General features: G+C 35.2%; 1 protein-coding gene across 1 annotated transcript in view; it reads left to right on the top strand.

The window, feature by feature from the left end:
* The window catches only part of Zswim6 (zinc finger, SWIM-type containing 6), a 189,492-nt gene that overhangs the window by 130,243 nt on the left and 33,799 nt on the right, over nucleotides 1-25,450 (top strand). The window contains exons 3-4 of the mRNA XM_013025302.1: nucleotides 5,017-5,165; nucleotides 9,513-9,663. Coding sequence (XP_012880756.1) covers nucleotides 5,017-5,165; nucleotides 9,513-9,663 — 300 coding nt within the window. The remainder of the gene's footprint in view (nucleotides 1-5,016; nucleotides 5,166-9,512; nucleotides 9,664-25,450) is intronic.

Raw genomic sequence — 25,450 nt, 5'->3', positions numbered from 1 at the left:
AATCACACATCTCTGTCTGGGAATGAGAGACAATTAAATTGTTTCACTATTTTCCCTTCTAGATAATTTCACTTCCCCTTAAGGCTTGAACCTGAAGAATTAAGCTTCAGTAATAAAATTCCCACAGAAATTAATTATACAGTTGTAAATATTATAGCATTTATAATTATAAATATAAATATGGGTAAAAAGTGAGTATGTTTTAAGACATTTTAATGGGACATTGAATTTATATAGTGATTCTGGTACCTGCCCAACTCTGGACATATTTTGTAGCAAAAGTACAAATTCATGAATTATGTTTTTCTTTGCATTTCTGTTTTAAAGTTGTATGCTAAGTGGTTTGTCTATGATTATACTTTCCATTACCAAGTAGAAATAAAGTGTGTAAGCCTTATATTTTATATAAGGCTTAAGCAGCACTTTAATGTACATAATCAAAACATATCTAGGTTTTCAATGGTTGAGCCTCAGCATTAAAGTTCAGCACTTGAATTTATTAGGCTGTGCAGAAGATTGTTGTAGAAATACAGTTCCCTGGTCTAAAATGTATAGCACATATATTACACTCTTAAGATGTTGAGAAGTATATAGGGAAAATACTTTATCATCACTGGTTATCTTTGCTTTCATACTTATAGCTAAATTGGGAACCTTCTACAGTGCATCAGAAGACTTCAGATATGTATTGTGCAAGTTTTTATCCCCAAATACAGAATTTAATGTTAAGGAGATGGAGACCTTAGGAGCTTAAGTAATTTGCCAGAGCATGCATAATTTTTCTAAACTGTGCCTAAAATTGAAATCTTCTGAATTTGAATGCTGGCTCAGAAACCTGCTTAACCTTTCAACTTCTGTGTAGCCTTCATGGATTATTTGTGGGGAAATTTAACCATGGGCCACTTTTCTCTGTCAGTGCCTTCACTCTTTCCCTTAATACTCTGAAGAAGTAAGTGAATTCTAATAATTCCTTACCAAAAAATTAAAACCCAAACAAATTTTCTTAAAAATCACATCATTTATATATTTGTATGTTTATTGTCAGATACTTGGACAAAACCCAGAATCTGTAGTATGTAAATTAAATGATTTATGGAAGCAATTTCAAAATGTAAAAATTTTAAAGTGTATATTAATGTTTTGAACCCTTTCTGGCTTTAAGGTAAAATGTACCATTTGGTTTGAGTCATTCCCTGGATTCTTCTTCCTTTTACTTCTTACTCTTAGCTTGAAAAGAATGAGCATTTTGAGTATTGAAAGGTATGTGAATGTAGACCACTTTGCCAGTTCAGGCCATAAGAGAATACTTGGATTTTTCTCCAATTCAAATTTAGATCTACTTACAATATTTGTGTATTTTTGTGCTCTAAATTTCTCTTAAAGGGTTTTGGCCCAAGCAGCTGAATGCCTTCAGCCAACACCACACAGCTTCTGGCCAAGCGGCTCTAGGGCATAACTTTAAGAATTCTCTTCTGTGATGGAAATCCTAACAGAAAACAAGCAAAGGAAAAGACAACAAAATCTGGGGAATTAGCTATTGTGTTTAATAAATTGGGCTTAGTTATCTCAATTTATCATAAAGAACAGTGGTAATGAATAATGAGTAGCTAGTTGAAATTATCCTTAAGAAGTAGATATAAGGTATATCATATTTACAGAGAATTCCAAGTTGTTCTGAAGAATTTAAAATAAAAAGTTGAGATCTGAGGATAGAGGTTCTGGACAGGAAAGTCCATGAGACTCTTATCTCCAATTAACCACCAGAAAACCGGAAGTGAGGCTCAAGGTGGTAGAGTACTCACCTTGAACTGAATAGTTCAGGGACAGCGCCCAGGCCCAGAGTTCAAGCCCCATGACCGACCAAAAAAAAAAAAAAAAAGGTTGAGATTCTGTAGTTGTTTAGAAAGTTTCTTCCAGTACATTTATATAGAGACTCTGTAGTTGTCTTTCTGCAGAAGGCTGTGTAATGAGAATGTCCTTAGAATCAGAGAGTGAATTAGGGACTTCAAATTGTTCTAAGATAAATTTGCAGACCTAATAGTTTACTCCTTGCAGCATTGTGTAGCCTAAAATTTCCTTACAGTAGAAAACATACTGTTTGTCTTTGATTTAAGGATGCTTTGATGACCTTAGGGTTCAACTTTAGCTTCCAAAGTGTTCAATGTATGTGTATGTTCATTGGCAGGAGAAAGAAACTGCTAGTGTTGCTGTGGGACAAGCCATCACCTCTCAGAGTTTGTTTTTCCTGTGGAATGGGCATTAGGATCTATAATAACCCGAATTACACTATGAGGGGGAAACAAGGTCCTATGTGTCAGGATACTATCCAATGTTTCTTATCCTTTCATATAAAGTCCTTTTTTTTAGGAAGAAAATAGTTCCATGCACTTTACTCTTCTCCTTTAATTCCTTTCCTTTGAGTATTTGGTTACCTGATAATGGTTTGTTGGAAGGAATTATTGGTGAACAGAGTGGATAAAATCCTTGCTCTTATGGAGCTTGGACATATGCCTAATTGCCCAGTCCCTACTTAGAACAGCCTTTCCCTCCTTATTTCTGGGGAAACTAGTATCCTCTTGCTCATTCCTTTTTTTTGGTCCGTTGTGGGGCTTGAACTCTGGGCTTGGGCGCTGTTCTGCGCTCTTCAGCTCAAGGTGAGTGCTCTACCGCTTGAGCACAGTGCCACTTCTGGTTTTACTGGAGATAAGAGTCTTTCCTGCCCGGGCTGGCTTTGAACAATGATCCTCAGATCTTAGCCTCCTGAGTAGCTAGGTTTACAGGCATGAGCCACTGGCGCCCAGCTCATTCTTTTAAAATAGCATCTGCATAGTTCTTTTCAATGTTTTTTGTTTTCCTTGAATTTTTTCATTCAATGATGTATCTTAGACATCTTGCTATTGTAGCATATAGAGACTCTCCAATTCATTTTTTGGCTGCATAATTAATATTTCATGGTAGGAGTGTTGAAACGGATTCATATAAGGCACACTGTCTTTCATGGCAGAGTAAGTAACTTTTTTTTCTTCCATGGCAATTTGGATATTATAACATTAGTTTTGAGCCCTACAAAATTATCAATACATGTGAATGGGTCAGTAGAAGTCAACAAGAAGCGTGTCTCCTGTAATGAAACACATGATTTTGTGGGCCTTCTAATACTACCTGTAGGACATACATACTCCACTTCTGATCTAGTGTTCTTCCACTTTAGATAATCTTCCCATCCATTACTCTCAAGGAAAAAGAACAACAAAACAAAGACAAAAAGCCCAGTCTAAGCTCCTCAGCAACAAAGGCCTTCAGGGCCTGGCTTCTGTTTCTGTAGGATTGCCTTCCCCTCATCCTCTACTGTTGGGTTTCTTACTTCCTCCATGTTGTTCTTTTCTTGGTCTCACAAATTGTCCCCTCATTTCTCTTCCCTTAGTTAACGTTTAATCCACTTAAGTTATATAGTTCTTTGGTGTCTTACCCTAGCAATTTGAAGACCAACTAAGAGGTCTCTGATAGATACTCTGGACCCAGGCTTTTTTTTTCTCTAAGCAAATATTTATTCTACATAGTCATATGATTATTAAATTACTATTTGTCTCACATACAACAGTGTTTTTCAGATAGTGGGTTTCAATTAAGTTATGTTTGAAAGATTGCAACAGGTACGAGATCGGATCTCACAGTGAAACCCAGGCTGACTTGAATTTGAGATTCTCCTGCCTCAGCCTCCCAAGTGATGGAATTATAGGTGTGTAACTTGACAGGTTCTTTTAAAAAAATGAGAGAGAATATCATGCTGTACACTTAAAGTAGGGCTAATATTTTTCCATTCAACTTTTCCTTCAGATTAATAGTACAAATGCGCATAAACATATTTAACATGCTGTGAAATATATTTCTTGTTTTGGATATTTGTTTAAAAAAATCTTTGCAAACCTCTGTACTAGAAACAGTAAATTTGATGAGATCAGGAATTCTGTCTATTTTGAGTACTACTCTATCCTTAAGTCTAGAAAGAAGCAGACTGGCACCGTCAGACATTCATTTATTTTGCTGACTGGCTGAATGAACGAATGAATGAAACTTTTTTTAAATCAAGTTCTTGCCCTGCCTTCCTTTACTAGGATTTTGTAAACTCTGTTTCTAAGCAGATATTAGTGATTATTTCCCTTGGATAGTTGAGGTTGCATTACCTCATTAAAGGACAAGAAAACTATATTAAAATCACACCTACAAATTGATGATGAGATGATACATTAAAAGTGAAAAGGTTTTAGATTTTTTTCAATTCCTTGTAAGTCTTAGGCTTTAAAATACCATTTAAATGTATTTTATTAGCAAACGATAAAACTTAGTTCTTACCTATGTTTAATTTCTAATATAGTCTACATGCTAAGAGCTTATTACATAGCTGTTATCTTTTGCGCGTACTTCAGCAATAAAATATTTATGCAGTTTGGCAAGGTGATACTACAACCTAGTGTAATACAACAGCTGCACTGCCTGTTCCCATGTGGCTTGATTTCCCTTTATAATCTTCAGTTTTCTGCAACTAAAGACTTATGTCAGCATTTTTACGATAGCAGATAATGGTGAGGGCTTCTTGAATTAACATAGTAAAAAGTGAAATACTCTGCTGAGTTCTGATGGCTTAGAAAACATTATTCTAGCATGCCCTCATAGTTATTTTTAATAAATATTACTATTTACAATAAGACATTTTTGTAACTTGTTAATTCTTTAGAAAACCTGTAAAAATTCATCTCTTTAAAGAATCTTAAATTTAAATATAGAAATATTTCAGTTCTAAAGTAATCTATATTTGGCTTAGTGCAGATCAGGAAAATTTTGAAAATAAAAGAATGACTACTTTCAGTCATAATTTGTATGTATAATTGAAATTAAGATTGGCTTTAAAAATGTCTAGGCAAAGATAGACAATCTTAATCATTTTCAAGTTTGTTATCAGAATCTTTGGAGTATAGATTTTTTTATCTAGCACATGTGTTGCTTTTTTCTTTCTAGGTGCTCCTGATCCAACAGCAGGTGCTAGTATAGACGATGAAAACTGCTGGCACTTAGATGAAGAGCAGGTTCAAGAACAGGTTAAACTGTTCCTTTCCCAGGGCGGGTACCACGGATCAGGGAAGCAGCTTAATTTGCTCTTTGCCAAGGTATGATTGTTTATTTTTAAAGAAATCTCTGTATTTGTGTACAATAAGATCTTTGTTTATAATAGGATAAGGACTTGAAATTAGAGAACATAGTCTAAGTGAATGAAACAATTAGAAACTTTTGTGTGCAATGCAAGGTTTCATTTGATTAAGTGACCTTTGACAAAATGTGGGACCTTTTTTTGTCTCTTTCAGTTTCTATTAAGAGAATTATAATCATTTAATAGTAAAAACAAAATACATAGCTTATTATTTAACATGCTATCTTTTTCTTTTTATAATCAGTTTTTCAAGAGGCACATTTTAAGTATGTTCTTTAATATACCTTATGTATTTGTTTTAATCATGTGAGCATCTTTATATTCCATAAAAATATGGCTTCTAGAGTCATACAGATTTTAGAGTTCTAATCTAAGTATGTAGACCTTGGCAAATTATTTAAGTCAGTTTCCTCACCTATAAAATTAAAGTGATAGTGACATACTTTCTAAAGTTGTCCTGGTAGTGATGTTAAGTGATCCTGTGTAGCATTCATTCTCACCACCAACAATTGATAGCCTAAAGCTTACGGTTATCTTGGCCAGAGGTTTCTTGTAAACAGAATACATATTTGTTGCTTTATGCAGTTATTTTAGTACTAGAAATATTTTTTTAGAAACTGGATAAAATGACTTTCTAAATAATTAATATAGCAGTATGTTTTTCATTGGGGGTATAGTCATTTATTACATTATAAGTAATGTACTAAGATTGATTTTTTTTTTTGGCCTATCCTAGGGCTTGAACTCAGAGCTTGAGTGCTGTCCCTGAGCTTATTTTCCTCAAAGCTAGCTCAAGGTTAGCTCTCTCTCCACTTCTGCCACAGTGCCACTCTGGCTTTTTTCTGAGTAGTTTATTGGAAATAGGAGTCTCAGACTTTCCTGCTCTTGCTGGCTTCAAACTGTAGTACTTAGCTCTCAGCTTCCTGAGCAGCTAGGATTACAGGCACAAGCCACCAAAGCCCAGCTTAAAATTGATATTAAGGGAGCAGATAATTGTGTTCATTGGTACTTTTTTTGTTGAATATCTTGTCTAGTCTTCACAATAGTTAAAAGTTTTTGCACTTATTTCTTTGTTTTTAATTTAAAAATATTTAGGGTACATTATGACTGGATATGGCCAGGAAATAATAAAGATTTATTCTGTAGGCCATATGTGGATTACCAGTTTCCCAAGAATTAGTTTGTAATAAAGTACATTTGTAAGTATTTCACACATGATTTAATCATCCTTTAGTAGTACACAGATACTTCAGATTCATGTTATACCAGCCAGCAGTCTGTAAAGACGTTACCTGTAAGCAATAGACATTCTTGAGTTGCATGAATAGAGTGCTCTACTTTATAAGTTTAATAATAAAACGTTTGTTTCATTACTATGAAATAAACTACCAGTTAGTAAATAAGTTACCCAGTTAGTAATTGGAAATACATATAAAAACATTAAATTAAACCTTTTGATAAACTGATGACGTAAAATGTACTATAAAATATATTCAAATACATGGGAAGTATTCCATATGTTCTCATGTTAGAAAAGTCCACTGACCAACTGGAAATAATATAAAACATATATTATTAGATCAGTCTAGAGTAGCCAGTTTTTTTGTCCTTTTATATTTTATCCATATTATAGATGCCATGTGAAAAGTAATAACAACATCTAATTTTAGAAAATAGCATAATCTGTTACAGCAGATGGGGGTTTTGATTCTGGCTGTTACCCTTGATCTTTGGGCAAGTTATTTAACTTTTCTGAGGCTTAGTTTTATAATTCATAAGTGGCAGTTATAATCTGATTTATTTCCCATATTTGTTTGAGGATTAAATGGTATTCTAAATGTATATAAAACTTTTAACACAATATCCAGTAAATAACTACTCCATCTTTTCCTCTCAGGCTTCACTTGTTTCTGACTATAGTGCTTTCATATTGGGAATAACTTTGTAGAATTACTAAAACAACCCTCTTGGAAGCACAACCTTTGTGAGTTCTTTACAAGACTCCACTCTCAAATGGCTGAGGAATTTCCATTATTCGTTTAGGTTCAGGTCTGAGGACCTATGATCTTCTAAATGTGGGCTGCTTTACTGCAATTGCTCTTTCTTCTTTCTTTTACCTTTCATAGAGAATCCTGAAAAAAATTCTTGTTTCAGTAATTTCCCACAAAGACAACTGGTGTTCTGTTGGGATTCTTATTTGTTACATATATAGCAGTACTCAGATTGGGAATAGATGGATTCATTTATAGTTTCCCGCTAAGATTTATATTTGTGTTTCTTTTCTGCTTTCTTTTATTTTGGAAGTGTGGCACAAGAGAAATAGGGAGAGCTTAAGGTTCTAGCTTGAGAGACTAACTTAGTTTAACTAAGTCAGTGGTCATCACTCTGCTTTATGGAATACTCACATGGAGAGAGGCTTGTTACCTACAGCCCTGTTTATTTCCTCTTACCATTGCAAAAGCATTCCCATCTGAATGATTATTACTGTGCCCTTTGAGTCCACAGGTACTGCATTGACAGATTCAACCAATTGTGGACTGAAAATGTAGCTTGGCCTATGATGATGGTTGCATATGTATTGAACATGTAGACTTTTTTGTTGTTGTTGTTGGTCGTGGGGCTTGTACTCTGGGCCTGGGTGCTGTCCCTGCTCTCTTCAGGTGAACACTCTACTGCTTGAGCCACAGCACCACTTCCGGTTTTCTAGTGGTTTATTGGAGATAAGAATCTCACAGACTTTTCTGCCCTGGCTGGCTTTGAACTGTGATCCTCAGATCTTAGCCTCCTCAGTAGCTAGGATTACAGGCGTGAGCCACTGGCGCCCGGCTACATGTAGACTTCTTTGTTCTTGTCATTATTCTCTAAGCTATAAAGGACAACAAGAAAGGATGACTCTAGTCAAAGTATATTAATCATATATGGAAAATGGCTTTGTACAATTAATATTATTAAAATGCTAATATTACAATTTTAATAAAATCATATTAGAATTTATTTTTTAAATCTAGGTACTGGTGGTTCATGTGTAATCCTTTCTACTTAGAAAGCTGAGTTTGAGAAGATTCAGTAAGATTCAAGACCAGCCCGGTCAGAAAAGTTTGTGAGACTCCTTTTCATTAAAGAGCTAGAAGTACTGTCACATGCTTGTAATCCTAGCTATGATACAGAATGAAATAAGCATGTGCTTAGGCAGAAAGTGAGACTCATCTCAAAAATAAATGGTGCAAAAAAGGACAGAATAGTGGTTCAAGCTGTAGAATGCCTGCCTGGCAAGCATGAGGTGTTTAAACACCCTTACATCTGGGTGTGAAAGTATTGCCACAGGCATTCTAGAGAGGATATTGGCTATATGCAAATATTGTGTCATTTCCTATAAGTAACTTAAGCATCTGCAGGTTTTAGTATTTCTTGGAAGTTCTGGAATTAGTTCCCCATAATAGTAAAGAATGACTGTGTTACTTCTCCTTGTATTAAAAGTTTAGTGACAGAGAATTTGTTGAACTTATTAATTTTCTCAAAAACTAAAGGACTAACTCTGGGAGAATAGTAAGAACTATTGAATTGTGTGGCTTAAATTGGTTAATTTTCCTATCTCAAAGCTGTAACATATTCAGGTCAATTTAGAAGATCACTAAAGAGTTTTCAGTAGTCTATGCTTTATGTTCTGCTAAGGTACAATCAGTTGGAGGGCAGGAAGGTGGCATATGTTTGTGATTTTTGTTTTGATGATTTTTCTGTAAGCTAGCAAAATCATGCCATTTCATCCCTATGAAGCAGCACCTTGCTAAAACCTGTTTTGGTAAACTAGTTAGGTTCAGATACTTGTTTCCAGTGCCATATTTCATTTCTATGGTTTGTCAAATCATGAACCTGGCTAGTTACCTCTTTTGTTGGAGAGTGTGTGTGTGTGTGTGTGGGTGCACGCGCATGCGTGTGCGTGCTTTGTATATATACTTGTTTTAGATAGATAGAAGTTTTGATACAGACCACAAAAACATGTTTTTACTAGGCATATGAAAGCACAATTTAATCATTAACTTTAATGAGATGTGTGAAACACAACCACTACTTGTTTGGAATTAGAAAGTTCTGGAAACAAGCATAATAAAGTGATGAATGTTTATTTCTCTGTTTAAATTTTGGCAACGTAGAAAGTGGTTTTTAACTACTTGGTTTGCTTAAGAGGAAGTTCTTGAGAGGGTGTGAAGAATCTCCCTCTTTTTCTCTCACACACACAATTTAGGGTTTATCTCCTATGTTACATCTGAGTTTTTAAAAAAATTCTTTTATCTGTTTTCCCCACTAGGTGCGGGAAATGTTGAAGATGAGGGACTCCAATGGGGCCCGCATGTTGACCCTGATCACGGAGCAATTTATGGCTGACCCTCGCTTGTCACTTTGGAGGCAACAAGGCACAGCCATGACTGACAAATACAGGCAGCTCTGGGATGAACTAGGTAAATAAATACCTTTTTTGACAAATTACTATTAAGCTATATGTGGATGAGGAGACCATAATTGAATGTTTTTAAGAATGTGGTCAAAGTATTGCTGAAGACAGATGCTCATCTATGAACCTGTTGCCATTAAACACTGGTTGGAAGAATAGGAGGAGTAAAAAACCAGGGCTAGCATTTGCATAAAACAATTTTGGAAGCATTTTGGTATGGAAATTGTCTGATCTTGAAAAAAGTAAGAGCATGAAGAATTTTAAAGGTTTTTTTCCATATCTTTAAATTTTTGGAAAAGAGCTACATTATTTTAAAATAATTTTTTATTTAATGAGATGGTCCCTTGTTTGTTTTAGCTAAAATTTGGATTCTGCTTCTCTTCTCTCCAGAATTATAGGTAGGATATTCATTTAATTTGTGGCCACTATAGATTTAGGTTAACATTTGACCTTCAGAATGGAAAATATATAGGAAACTCTAAAATGTATTATTTCCTAAACACTTATGGCTACAGATACACAAATATAACATGTTGTTGGGAAAAAAATAAGAAATCCTGTAGACTTCTTCATTAAAAGAACACTGAGAATTTTGTTGGGGCGATTCTCATCACTCAGTTTTCATTGGTGAGTTGAGGAAGTGATGATGTTGTCTTTCTGTAAGTGACAAAATGATGTTTTCTGAAATACCAATTTTTAAAAAATATATGTGTCACTGCCTATCATATTTTCATGAAAGGAAAGTGCTAGATGTATTTATTTTCTTAATGAAGTTCCTCTTGGCCATTGATGGCCCACTTCATGCTTATTGACTACACCAAGAAGAAGTGATCATATTGGAAGAGACTTTTGGGTTGAACTGTTTTACAGATGACAAATCTGAATTCAGGGAGGCCAGGAGACTTCTGTAAGTTGTTATTTAGGGTTATACAAAAGGTTGGTAAGGATTTGACATCAGTATTCCCATATTAGTAAGTATATGTATTCAAGAATAGAAATTCTCGATTCTTTCTGTATATTTGTCATTTGCCAAATGATTGATATATTTGTTAATGTTTTAAACTAGCACTTCTTAAGAAGTATTTTGTAATGGCCTAATCTTCATAGTTGGCTTTGGCCTCCTGAAATAATGGTAGTAGTGTCTCTCTCCTAAGCAATTTAAAACATAGTAGATCATTTTTATATATTGCAATGAGGACACAATGTAAGAACACAAGGGTAGTACATGTTTTAAAAAAACGTTATCATAGAATACTAAATGATTTACTTTGCCAAGTAAATCCTTTGTAGTTTGTCTTTCTGTATTATATGTTGAGCTGACTAGTTGGTTCATAAAGTTATAAAGCATTAACATTTATAATGAAGGGGATCATTTAAAGAAAGAGTATTGGATTACTATTACATGAATAAAATTTAATGGAGCTTTGGTGCTTAGAAAGCAGAATTACAAATAACTGATTAGGAAGAAAATAGCATCTGGATATTTTGGCTAAGAAAAAAGTACAACTGATAGTGTCAAATAAGACTTGGACTGTTCACATGTGATTCATAGTCACAACTCACTATTCCAAGTTAGTTTTGAAAATTGTCAGGCTTTCAATTAGAAATATAAATTCTGATTGGGTGAAAGTTTCTACCAGCTGATTTCAGCCATATCCTTAGGCTAATTAAGAACTAATCTTTATATGAATTATTTGTTATCAGGTCAGGATGAGGAGCAAATTTTTGTCTGGTATCTTCCTTCTAATACCTCCTTCCCAGTCATTATTAGGCTATAAGAAATATTTCTGTGTAGTCTGCTGGTAAGCAGATGTCACTTACTATATTAAAGGGATATAAGTTCTGTGAAGAATCCCATATAGAAGTAACAATAGCTTTCACATCTTAATATTCATTCACCAAAAAATTAACTAGAAGTTAGACTACAAAAGAAAGGCTTTGCTTCCTAATAAAATGGGAGAATTTGACTTTGTGCCCCTACGCAGGGCTCACATTGCTTCAAGGCTCTGCTTTGGAATTAAATGCTGAGCACTGCCAGATGCCAGACATTGAGAAGAGGCTGAGTTTTGTCGGCAAATGGGATCTGCAAGTTAATTGGTGTTTTCTGCAGGCTTCTGGCTGTGAAATGAAATTGGAAGCCCTTTAGCCACATGGATAATACAGGACCTGAATACAAATGTCACATGTCACCATCAGGACCCACTGTGAGACAATAGTGTTCCCACTCCAACACTGCACCATTACAGATCATTTAAATATGGGGATTACATTTAAACTAAAAGCCCCATTTGCCTTTTACTGCAATTTAAATGTCCTCTTAGCAAAAGCTAAGTGACAAATTAAATGAAAAAAGTGCCCACATTTTTAAAGCTGTAATGCAAAACAACCTTTTATTGCTTCTCATGTGCCACGAATGAATCATTATACTTGTCAACCCTAAACCAAGCCATAATTGGAGCAGCTACTGTTATCAAAGTGGGGCCGCTCTGTGACAGCTTAATAAAGCTGAAACTGTTAAATTAAATCTCAGATGCTTAACTCCTTAGCACCAGTGGATTCGATGAGTCCATTTCTGGCAATGGCCAATACACCAGGAAAAAAATACAGAAGTTCTTGGCATGAAAGCCTTCATGTGATGAAAGTGTACAGCGAGAGGGTCTTAGCCAAGTCACTCTGCTTCTTGGCAGTGACGTTTGGACTGATTAGTTTGTCAGCCAGAAGACTGCAAAATCTTCTCATAGTACCAGATAACTCTCCTCCAAATTTATAACTTTTTGGTTACATGTGATTTGTAAAAATTTAAGTGTTACTGTTTTTAAGTTAGTTCAAATTTTTTAGCTGTTTTGATATGTGAAAACTTGTATGTAATAGCCACAGGCCCATTTTCTTCCCCATCCTCGAGCTAACAAAGGGACTGATTATTCTTGGTTCTTCTTTTCTAATATAAGTGCCTATGATATTCATTTGGTCTGAGTTAATCTTCGTGATTTACTCTCTGATTTTCATAATGTAGTATGAAATAGATACAGATGCATATGAAATAGATACAGATGCATACTATTAAGATCCTTGTTTATTGCATCTCATTTGCAGATGCATTTATCTTGTACATGAATCAGTTTTCAGATATTAATTTTAGTTTGTGTAAATGATGTTCATTTTCCAAACATACAGCAGGGTTCTCAAGATGAATAATGTTCCATAAGAAATAGTTATAAGAAAAAGTATGTAATGCAATCTTAAAACAGAATGTCTCATTGTATTGGTGTAATGGCTGCACATTTGATAGAAACTATGCATTGGGAAAAGCTGTAGAACATACGTTTTGGAAGCTCCAGTTCTTATTTAGTGTTGTACATATTTTCTGGAAAGCAGATCTATGGATTCAAAGAATAATCTAGTGCTGATTGGTGGCAAGCACACCTACTGTTAGCTCTAATGGCTGTCTGTTCTATATACTTAATTACTGTGAGGGTCTTCAGGGATGAGGGAATATATTGTAACCTCTCATCTGCACTGATGGGTCTCTTTTCTTAAATGTCTTCCTAAACTGTAATTTTACTTTGCTTCATGAAACTATAAGTTGTGGCTGCCAATCTATTAAAATGTAATTAAAATGGCTGCCATTAGAGGAAACAATTCAATACAATTTAATTACAGTTCTATCACAGGAAAAAAATTCTTAAATTTTAATTTTCAGGTGTTACATAATATTGTTTAGCTTTCTCTTTGAGCTGAGTAATGTGCTTTACTCTCTAGCATGTGAATTGTTTCTTAGGAAAACTTTAAGTTATCATCACAAGGTTCTATCTGTACTCAGTCCACTTATTTCATAAAACAGAATGGTGGCTCTTAAAGATTTTTTTCTTTATACCTTTGCATAGAAGGAGAGAGAGTTATAATTAGATGTGTCTTTCTAGTTTGAGTTTCAGTGTAAGAATTAGGTAATAGCTGCCCTGTTCTAGGGTCAGGTGCTAGATTTTATAATGCACAGGCTTAAGACTCTCAGAATCAGGAAAAATTTTACTATGTTCAGTGATAGCAAACTCAGCCTATCTATTGGAACTATATGTCTTGCAAAATAGTAAAATTACCTGTTTCATACACCCAAAATGCTGTCCTATCTTCCATCTCAGATACAAGTCATCAGGTTTCCACATCTACCCATACATGTTCAAAAATGATACTCGAGTAATTTAGTAGGGTATTTGTGTACACTGAAATAAAATTCTAAATGTTCTGCTGTGGAAATAATCATGGAGAAATTTCTAGGGAATGCCTCCTTAGGTCTCTGAAAGCAGTGGACTGAATTACTGCCTGTATCTAATCCTTTAGTTTCACATTTAAAAGTAGGTGAAGGTTAGTAAATGGTTAAGAAGTCACTGCTTCTTGTTGAGACCTAGAAAGTACTCCAAAGTTGTTTGCCATATAAGGAATTTTACTTCTCTGTTAATGCCTGTAGAAAATAGCAATTTTCAAAACTTTGTTGCAACAAAAAGATGCCCATGACTTGGACAGTTCCAGATAACTGAATATACAACATATTCCTGTTGAACTACATAAAAGGGATTGCTTGTAATCTATCTTCCTATAGGTACAAAGAGACTACAGATTTACCCCACTATATGTCATTAGTGGTGAGTCTGTGTGAGTGGGGGGAGGGGGAGTGTGTGCATGCATGCACGCACAGGTGGGCACCCATACTTGGGCTTGAACTCAAGGCCAGAGTACTCTCTCTTAGCTTTTTTGCTTAAGAACAGTGCTCTACCACTTGAGCCATACCTCCACTTGTGGCTTTATGCTGATTAATTGGAGCTAAGAGTCGCTCATATTTTATTGCCCGACTGGATTTGATCTGAGATCTTCAAACCTCAGCCTTGTGAGTAGCTAGGATAACAGAGGTAAGCCACTAGCACTTAGCTTGGTCTCTCAGTTGGTAGTACAGAGGAATGAAAGTGTTTGATGTTTGATTTTTACTGTTGGTGGCAGTACTGGTAGCAAGGAAGGAGTAGAGATGAAAACATTAAGGAACATGATAAATTAAGTCAGCAATAATGAACTGAGGATACCTTGATAGAATAATTTCAGTACAAATTAATAGAAAGGTTTTTATAGCACTGAATTTAATACAGTTTTACAGTTTTTACAAGGTGTTCAGAGGTGAGTTTTAGAGAAGGAATTAGTGATAATAATCCAGAAAGGAGTAGCATGGAGAAAGACAAAGGAAAAGGATATTCATTACCAAAATATTATGTGTAAGATTTTCATTCTAATTGTATTTTTCATTGTACTTAATTTTTAAAAGGATGAGATACTAGACCAATAGCACAGGACCTAGATTTTTTACTTTGAGTTCCCATTTGGTTCAACTATTGATGATAACATAGTTTATCAACAAGACTACTTGTAAAGTGCTATACTCAGCTCTTAATTGCTTGTGTTGTTTTGTTTAATCCTTAAAATAACATTAGGACACAGTTACTTGCCTTAATTTTGCAGGTAAGAAAATTAAAGCATAAGAAAGCTACAGAAATTGGCCTGAGGTCACAGTAACAGGACAGGGATTTGATTCCCCAAACTAGACAGCATCATCTGCTCTTTTTCTTTTTTTTCTTCATGTAATTTTATTATTATAAAGGTAATGTACTAAACAAGCTCTTTTTCTAAAACTATAACATGCTTCTTTCTACTCAGAAACGACTGCAAAGTGAAGCTTGCATAGATGGAATTACGCCTTGGCAAAGCTGCCTGACCTGTCTGCCCATGGTGCCACTATCCTGACGGCACTAGCTGGCTGAGCTTGCCCTAGTCTAGTCTAGTCAGCCACCTGGAGCCATATTTTCAGGGACTTTCTTAACTTCAGATTCTTTGGGAAAATAAACACATTAATGGAGAATAGCCAAATGCATGCTGTTGGGAATATTATATAACAGCTTAATAAGATTATCATAAATACAGATACTACACGCTACAGATGAGATCCAGGGAAGATTTTATATTCCCTTTGGTAAGGAGCCAGTGAAGACCTTTTGCCCACTGTTTATTTGTTCTGGCTTGTATCTGGTCCTAATAACAACAGTAGAATTGCCAACACAATTGATCTCATATGGTCTGTAAGATCTGTAGGTCCCTCTTGCATATGGGTATGTCCTGCTCTGGAATGGGGGTATGTGCTGTTACCTTGGTTTCCCTTTCTCCATGCATTATTCAGATCTTCTTCTAAATACAGGATCTTTCTCACTTGTATTTTCTCTGAAGACTGCTTCTCTCCAGAGCTGTTGTCAGAAATCTCTCTGCTGTTGGGTCCTTATTACAAGAATCAGGGTTTTTTCTCTGTTCATACAGTACTATAACTTTTTAAAAACGGGCTGCTTTGTTTTCCTGTGCCAGAAGAATCTGAGTTCTTCTTCTGCTGTGAGGAAAGGAAAAGAAGTTTATTCTCTGCTTCTTTACATAGATAAAGTAATTTCTAGTTTGTGTCACAAAGTTAGCAAAAAGAAAGAATGTATTTCTGCACAATGAGCAAATAGGATAAATTGTTCTTGTGTAATACTATGAACTGTTGAGTGAAAATAAAGAGAAAAAATACATATCAATAGAAAATAAGACTTTCTTAGGATTAAAGTCATTTGATTCTAACACCTAACCTATTAGACATTCTTAAAAGAAATAGTTTAAATTATTTAGGTTTATAGTTAGATAATTTGTAACAAATTTAGGTGACTTAGATAATTTGTCTTGATGATCACTCTTTGTATGTTTTCATAAAATTCTACTTTAAATATAGACTGTGGCGATTTGGCTAGGAATTAAGATGCTTGCAATTAACTGTAATATACTTAATTTTTACCATGTGCATGTGGCATTCTGGGAGCATTATTTATACAAAGAATAGGTTCCAGTTATGTTGTTTTATGTTAACTTTTTTCCTACATCACAAGATTATTGGTAGTAGATACTCATTATTAATGACTAACAGCAATCAGAGTTGGTATAGTGTGGCCTGTTTCTCTCACAGGAATTTCTATAAAAGTTCTCTCCTTACTTTTCCTATGTGTCAGTACTGTTCTTTCCCTCTAGAAACAGCTATCAAAAAGGGAATCTGGCAGGGGAACTCTTCCTTGCAAGATTGTCAATCTAGTGTCTTATCATGATAAAGTAGACAGAGAGAGGGAGGGTGGAAATGAAGAAAGACACTTCTTACCTTGAAGTAGCAGCATAGAAATATAAATGAGGTTTAAGAATCCTCATGTTAAGGCCTTTGGAATTCCCAAGGACTTTGTTGTGGAATCAAGGATGCCAAAGAGCTGGAATGAGAACAAAGGGGAATGTTCAGGGAGGCAGAAACAGCTACTTAGGCTGCTCTAGATGGGTGATGGTACAGACAAGGTGTTACATAAATGTTATTATTGATGTAAGTTTAGGTAGATGCATAAGGGGGAAAGAAACCCCAAGCATATGAAAAATAGTTGTGCCAAGGCAGCAGGTGTTCAGAACTTGTCCAGTAGAATCCCTTGCAAGGGTAGGGAACCTTTGTGCCTACAGCGATTTGGATATTGTAACATTAGTTTTGAGCTATACAAAATTATCAGTACAGGCAGATGGCCCTTGGAAGCTGATAAGATGCATGTGTGTCTATCCTGGCCTGATACAACTCATGGCTATATATTTCCCATCCCTGCTGCACAAAAGGGGGGAGGAAGCAAGTACCAAGAAAAGGATACAGCGTCCTCTTTAGCACAGAAGCATGACTTAAGTCCCTGGTATATATTAGCTTTTCCCTACAATAAAAATGTTCTCAGATGAAAGCTATGTGCATTATAATCACTGACTTCAATAAGCTGGTTAGTAGTCATTCCTATTGGGTGTAGCAAAGAGTAAATTACATTAATAACTTTTTATGTTGGGGGGACAGGACACTGAATAATTTATAGTAAATGAATATTTGTGAGATTACTGTAAACTTATCTTTTTGTGATTTATTTAAAAATCTGAGAGGGGCTGGGAAGGTGGCTCAGTGGTAGAGCGCTTGCCTTGCATGCATGAGGCCCTTGGTTCAATTCCTCAGCACCACATAAGCAAAAAGAAAAAAGCCTGAAGTGGTGCTGTGGCTCAAGTGGTAGAGTGCTAGCCTTGAGCTGAAGAGCTGAGGGACAGCGCCCAGGCCCAGAGTTCAGGCTCCATGACCGGACCCAAAAGAATAAAAAAATAAAAATAAATAAATAAAAATCTGAGAGCCAGGCGCCGGTGGCTCATGCCTAGAATCTATAATCCTAGCTACTCAGGAGGCTGAGATCTGAGGAACATGGTTTGAAGCCAGCCCAAGCAGAAAAGTCCCATGAGACTCCTTTCGCAGTTAACCACTCAAAAAACAGAAGTGGCTCTGTGGCTCAAGTGGTAGAATGGTAGCCTTGAGCACAAAGAGGGCTGCAGAAACCAAGACAGCACCCAGGCCCTAAATTCAAGCCCCTCAATCGAAACATGAAAATATTCTGAAATTAAAGTAAGAATAGGGCCTCTGTAGTACCATATAGATACTTTAGGATACTCACGAAAGTGAGTTAATAACTAGTCTTTTAAGTTTATTTTTTAAACTCTGACCAAGTAGCAAAGCAATCAGGAATAGTGATAGAAACTTTCAGAAATGTGGCTAACTCACTCAAATCTATTGAATTGCTTTCTGTTAGAAGTATTACCTTTGAAATAGAAAGTCAAATTGCTGGTTTGGGTCCATGACCAACTAAACCTTGTTTTAGTGCTTCTTAGCCCTTTCATTCTGAAGACATTCCTAAATTTTACTTTTTTTTTTTTTTACTGTAGCAAACTTGCAGAGAGTATGAGAAGCATTCAACTCTTGAAATGTTTTTTTAGACTGAAAGCCTCAGTCTTTCTTTGTGGATGAGCAAGGTCAAAGGGTTGAAAGGGAGGATGCCAAAACAGGGCACTTGAGTGAAATATAAGCTTGGAATCTACAGGAAATCCTGCTAGGGAGAATGCTTTCACAATGCTACTAAGAGCAAAAAAAGTGCCCCCTGCAAGGAGATTGCATAACAGGCCAATCCAACACAGGTGTTATTTTTTCCCCCAAACATGCAGACTAAGGAATATGAGATATTTGTTTTGTTTTGAAACCATTAAAAAACATTGTATTTAATACTGACAGTCTTGTCAGTTGCTCTTTATTGAAACATTAAAACTAATTTCTTTGCTATCTTCCCACACATCTGCTTGGTGGTACCTAGGTTTTGAATTCAGGGCCTTAACTAGATAAGCAAGCACTCTACCACTTGAGGTATACTTTCAGTCCTTTTTGCTTTGTTATTTTAGAATAGAGTGTCACTTTTTATCTAAGGCTTGATTTTCTACCTATGTTTGGATCACGGGTATGTGCCCCCACACCTAACCTCATTGGCTAGGACATCCCCTCCTAAAGTAGCTGAGATTTTTTGCATAGGCCACCCTGCTTGATCTCATTGTTTTTACCCTGGTGTTATTGTCCATTTGAATATGTTACCCCCCTTTTCCCTTCTCTTTGGCTAATGAGAGAGAACCCTGAAAAAAATATTGTTCCTTGTAAAGGAAATAAACCAAAAGCATATCTGGCATGCACATATATATGTATATATATATATATATGATTCTCTCTCTAAATGTTTGTGAATATGAATGAATGAATAATGCTGTATACCTTTTTGGAAGCATTAAGAGGCATGAGGCAGCAGAAATAGCTACATTTTTCCTGAACTTGCCTCCCCACTCCTTTCCCTTAAATGGGATAGAGTCCTAGTAAACCTCCATTTTTTCCTACTTGCTCATCTTGGTAAATTCCTAATTAGTCTTTATTTTCTGTTGTGCAAAGAGAAGCAACACAAGTATTTTTGATAATAGCTGAAAGACATATTCACTGTGTCCTCTTTTTCCTACTCTTTTACTTTATCTTCCCTGTCCATGTGGCAGTCCATATGTGCACAAGAACACACATATATACTGAAATACAGTTTAAAGTACAGAAGGGCACTGATTTTCCTCTTGCCATCAGTGCTGCAGGTAATCTATTGCATTAATCAGCCAGCCAGTGGGAAATGCATGGGGAGTGATTATACTATCATACACAATACAATCAGCATGAAGCACTTGTCAAGACCAATACATCAAAGTTTAATTCAGTAATAGAATGAATTAGAGCAAAATGAAACATTCTGTTGTCTAAGAAACCCAACACCAGTCTTAAATTCTTTCTAAATTCCTCAGAAAAGTCAATGCATTAAGAAATTGGTTTTATGGATAAAATTATACTTCTAATTAGAATACTGCAAGAACCAACTTTCTTGGGATTCTCAAACAAGTATAATTCCAAAGGGTTTACTGGACTATCAATAGTTCAGAATGATAATAATGAATGAAAAATTTGATTGTATTTTAGTAGGGCTTTTGATTATCTTTGTCCTAAATTGATTCTCCATGGCAAATGAAAGGAAAATCTTTGTGCAGTAGCTCAGGGGAGCGTTTATATGTAAACATGGATGGTGGACTGTTAAATGCTTTGCCAGAATAGTAGGCAAGTTAAAAAGAGCCTTCTATTTATAGTGTCCAGTGGTAAATAATTCCATCCAAAACTTTATCCTAGAATCTAGTCAAGAAAAATATATGTGAGAAGTAAAAAGCAGCATATGCTGAGTGTCAGTGGCTTATGCTGTAATACTAGCTACTTAGGAAGCTGAAATCTGAGGATCACAGTTCAAAGCCATCCTGGGCAAGAAAGTGCATGCAACTTTTCACTTAACCATCAAAAAGCCAGAAGCGGCATTGTGACTCAAATGAGAGAGCACCAGCCTTGAGCAAAAAAAGCTTCAGTCAGTTACAATACCCAGTCTCTGAGTTCAAGCCCCAAGACTGGTACACAAAAGAACAAAAAAAGTTATTTTAGAATTTTCTCAGAGCTGGTTAAATGAAAGCCAGTTGTATATTATATAGCCCTGCGTGATTAGGACAAGCTAAAAAAATCTATAGTATCCCTGAAATTTTATTTTAAAAAGTTCCCCAAAACATGAAGAAATAAAACCTAGCATATCAAATTAAAAGAAGAATGTTTTTACCAATTAAATTTATTTTCCAAATATGAGGTGACTAGCAGATTAGTACTGCATTATACTGATAACAGTACTGTAATAGTTAGGGCCACAGTTTTGGTGTGGTCTGACCAAGAAATTTGTGACTTTAGTTTTGCTGGCATAACTAGTTATACCAGTGATCTGCAATTGTGATTGCAATTAGGCATTTCATGGCCTATAAATAGTATGATTTGTTAATTAGATTACACATGAAATTCTAGATTATTATAATAGCTTCTGAGAATAGAAACAAATAATGGTAACCATTATAAATTGTTTGGTAATTGCTAAACACTTGCAAATACTATGATTGTTTTACTTTGCCTGGCACTACTTCATAAGAATATTCATGAAATTAAAATATAAAAATGCTACTTTGCACATAACAGCCATAATTTTCTACATTTGTGACAGGGGAAAATGAAACTATTGACCTTTCTTGCTCTGCCTATTAGACAAGGTTGTATTGGTTGTTCTGTTCCTCTGTTCTCCATTGTCCTGTCCCTACTATTACTGTTCCTATGGGTTTTTTCCCCAGAACCATTAAGTAATATTTACTCATCTTCCTGGAAAATGGAAGAGAGCATTTATAAACATTTCCAAGGGTATTATTTATAAAATACACACTTCTGATTAATCCATTCCTCCCACAAAAATGTATAGCTTTTATGCTGAACTGACTTGATATTAACAAACCTGGAGAACTTTTTGAGTGTGAGAATCACCAGCTGGTGAGAATCACCAGCTGATTTACTCAGTCACGTTATGATGCTCTATCTAGCAATCTACTCCTCTAGGCAGAAATTGTACTCAATCACATATGCACGCATTACACCAGAAATGCTAATATGGTCTTTATTCTAACAGACATGACCATAATGTTTTCAGAGATAATAGATATCTTCCAATTTGAATAAGGAATCTTGAATGATAAGTTGAACTTTTTGTTGTTTATCTAGTGTTTTACTCTACAACAAAATTATTTTCTGTGCTTATCAGTCTTGAAAAATGGATTTTTTTGTTTAATTAGGCTGTTTTATATAAGCCTATGTTCTTTGTTGGATATACTTTCTCCATATGGGAGAAATAGTTCTAAGTACATGAGAACACATGGTAAATGAAGTGCAGAGTTTATTAGGTGTACAGTTAAGGATACTTCATAGTTTCAGTATTAAAAATATGGTATTTGTCTTATATTATGGAAATATGAGGAATGAAATATTTCTGCCCCAAAATGAACATTTTAAACTTGGAATCTGTCTGTCTGTCTGTCTGTGTTTCTCTCTCTCTCTCTCTCTCTCTCTCTCTCTCTCTCTCTCTCTTATCTACCTACCTACCTATCTATCTATTTATGGATCTTAACTTTTAAGAATTTTATTACCATAGAAAGCTAAATACCATAGTGTTAAAAGAATAATGATTTGGGGGAACATGAGCCTTGGACCAGATCCTGGCTTCCTTTTTTAATAGCAGTACAACCTCTGCTTCTCTTTGATCCTCAGTTTTCTTATCTACAGAGTAGTGCTTTTTGTTTGTGTTTGTAAGAGTGACAATGTATACAGTATTTAGTAAGGGTTAATGTGAGATTAACAGTAAATGACAACAGTTATTGTCAGATAAATAAATGTAGATGTCATTCACTTTTAGAAATGTTAGTCAAATTAGACCTAGTAGTCTCTATACCATAACCATAGGCATTAAAAACTTTAAATGTAGTTTATAATTAGAAACCTAACATGTATATCTTGATATTGTTAGAATTTCCTTGAAGAGATAAAAATTAGCATATAAACCAGCACTTAATAAGATAATGATATATATTTGGATACCTTTTATATATTGTTAGTTTTTTTTCTCAATAACTGGTTGGGTTTTTTTTGTTGTTCAAGTGAACAGCTCATTTCTTTGTGTGTGTGTGTGTGTGTGTGTGTGTGTGTGTGTGTATGTTTAAATAGTTATACAAAGGAGTTTCATATAAACATGTCAACTCTTTTCAATTGTTAAGTGATTTGCTTGAACTTTATTATAGCCACATTCATTATATATATGTAGCATTTATATAATATATACTTGCACATATTTACATATACATATTCATATATATACATTTATGTTGACTATTTGCTATGGAGGTCTGTCTTACTGTGTTGCTTGTTTAGCCACATCTTTGAGTCCTAAACATTAAATGCCATCAACATCACCCCTTCTTTCCTGACAACCACAATTATATCAGAGGTTGCTAAATGCTTCTTAGGGACTGGTTACTTTTAGTTGAGAATCACTAGTCTACAAAGCAAGGCTGTTTTGTAGAAGGGAAATTGTTAACATGTGTGTACTAAATTTCCCCATAAGACTTGCCATAAATTTCTTAAATTTCAGATCTGTAAGACAGTATTATTATCCTTAAATGTTATATGATAATGAATGTTGTAGAAAAAATAATTTATTTCTTTGAAAATCTAAATATCTTATAAGTTCAATTCTTTTTGGGGGGGGGTCCAGTCATGGGGCCTGAACTCTGGGCCGGGGCGCTGCCCCTCAGCTCTTCAGCTCAAGGCTAGCGCTCTACCACTTGAGCCACAGCTCCACTTCCAGCTTTTTTCTTTTTGCTTATGTGGTGCTAAGGAATCGAACCCAGGGCCTCAAGCATGCAAGGCAAGCGCTCTACCACTGAGCCATCTTCCCAGCCCAATTAATTCATTTTTTACATCCTGAATAGTTAATTTGTAATTTCAGGCAAGACTGTAGCTAAATGTTTATTAAAAAGTAAAACCAATAAATATTATCACACTTAAAACACTAGAGATATGACTTAGTAGTAAAGTGACTGCCTAGCAAACATGAAGCCATCCGTTTTGTGTATCACCCAAAAACAAGTTATAAGCTGGGCACTGGTGGCTCACACCGGTAATCCTAGCTACTCAGGAAGCTGGAATCTGAAAATCATGGTTCAAAGCCAGCCCGGGCAGGAAAGTCCATGAGGCTTTTATTTCCAATTAGCTACCATAAAAACAGAAGTGGCACTTGATTCAAAGTGGTAGAGCACTAGTCTTGACTGAAAAAGAATAGGGACAGCACCCAGGACCTGAATTTGAGCCCTATGACCAACCAAAACAAAACAAAATGAAAAAAAACAACACTGGTTACATAGAAAATGAATAACAAATAACTTAGTTTTTCATTCCATCATCTTAACATAAGGATTTTTAATCTTTCTTGATAATTGTGATAGATTTGAAGTGTCCAGATTCTTTGCTACACATGTGTTAAGATGAGATCTATGTTTTGCCCTGAAATCAGAGTGAATTTTGTAAATATTTGACTAACAGAATAAGGTTGAGGTTCCATTTGGCTAGTTTCTGAGCCTGAGTCTTAAAGTGACTTGGCAGCATGCACTTCTTGCATCTTAAAAGGATCAATCTTGAAGGAGAGTCAGCATAGAATTGAAGCACTACATCATTTGCTCATCATTTGGCAATGAAATTATCATGGAAGAGGAGACCTTTTTGTGTCTTATGGCTGGCAGTCTGCTTGTGAATCAAAAATTTGTGTTTTAGATGTCAAATAATAAGTGAGATGGGGGAATTGCTGGTGATAATTGTGCATCTAAATATACGATGGAAAAGATTATTAAAGACTGCAGTTAATTCTTGTTGCCTTCATTGGCTGAAAGAATGGGTGCAGTCCATTGGCACTCTGCTATCAGTAAAATGCAGGAGTCACTAAAAAGCTTTCAGATTAGTTTTTGTTATGATTCTGCCCATGTTGTCCAGTTTTATGGTCAGATATAGAATATGAATAGTCTTAAGACCATTAGGTAGATTGGAAGCATTTATTCTAGTGAAAATATTTGTTGTTTTCTTGAAGATAGGTTTGGTTTACTTGGCCTCATTTTATCATGCCTTTTTTGGCTAAAATCACTCATTGATTGCAGATTAGGTGGAGTAGTAGAAAAAAAAGAGTAAAAGCATGCTGGATAGGAGAGAAAATATCTGAAATATGCCATGGATAATTCCAAAACTACATAATGCGTATATCAATGATTTAATAATTTTCATTATTGACATTGAGGTTTTCAATTTATTTTATTTATTTATTTTTCTATTGTGAAAATTCTATACAGAGGGGTTACAATTACATGGGCAAGATAATGAGTACATTTCTTATCAAGCATTGTAGCCTCCTCCTTTGTTTCCCCTTCCCATCCCTTCCACTCACCTCCACCCTGCATCAAAGTTGTTCGCTTTCAACATAACGACTTGTACATCTCATTGTTGCAATGGGTCCACCTGTATCCTTATTTAAATGATTTTTTTTACCCTTCCCCTCCACAAATTATACCGACATCAAATACAGTGAAAGCAGGGGTTATACTGTGGGGGAGGAACATACAAAGCAGCAAAGAAATAATCTTATAAATGTGTTAGAAACAATCGCATGAAAGAAAAAAATCATTTGAATACATATCTTAGGGTTCATTTCCCTAACATCACCTTATCTGACCTTTTCTGCTTGACTCAGACATATACTAGATATTGCAAATAAGGGAAACCATGGGACCTATGTTTCTTTGGGCCTGGCTTACTTCACTTAATATAATTTTGTCCAAGTCTTTCCATTTCCTAACAAATGGGGCAATGTCATTCTTTCTGATGGAGGCATAGAATTCCATTGTGTATATAT

The sequence above is a fragment of the Dipodomys ordii genome, unplaced genomic scaffold, assembly GCF_000151885.1.
Source record: "Dipodomys ordii isolate 6190 unplaced genomic scaffold, Dord_2.0 Scaffold83, whole genome shotgun sequence".
NCBI lineage: Eukaryota > Metazoa > Chordata > Mammalia > Rodentia > Heteromyidae > Dipodomys > Dipodomys ordii.
This window is presented reverse-complemented; position numbering and strand designations above follow the sequence as displayed.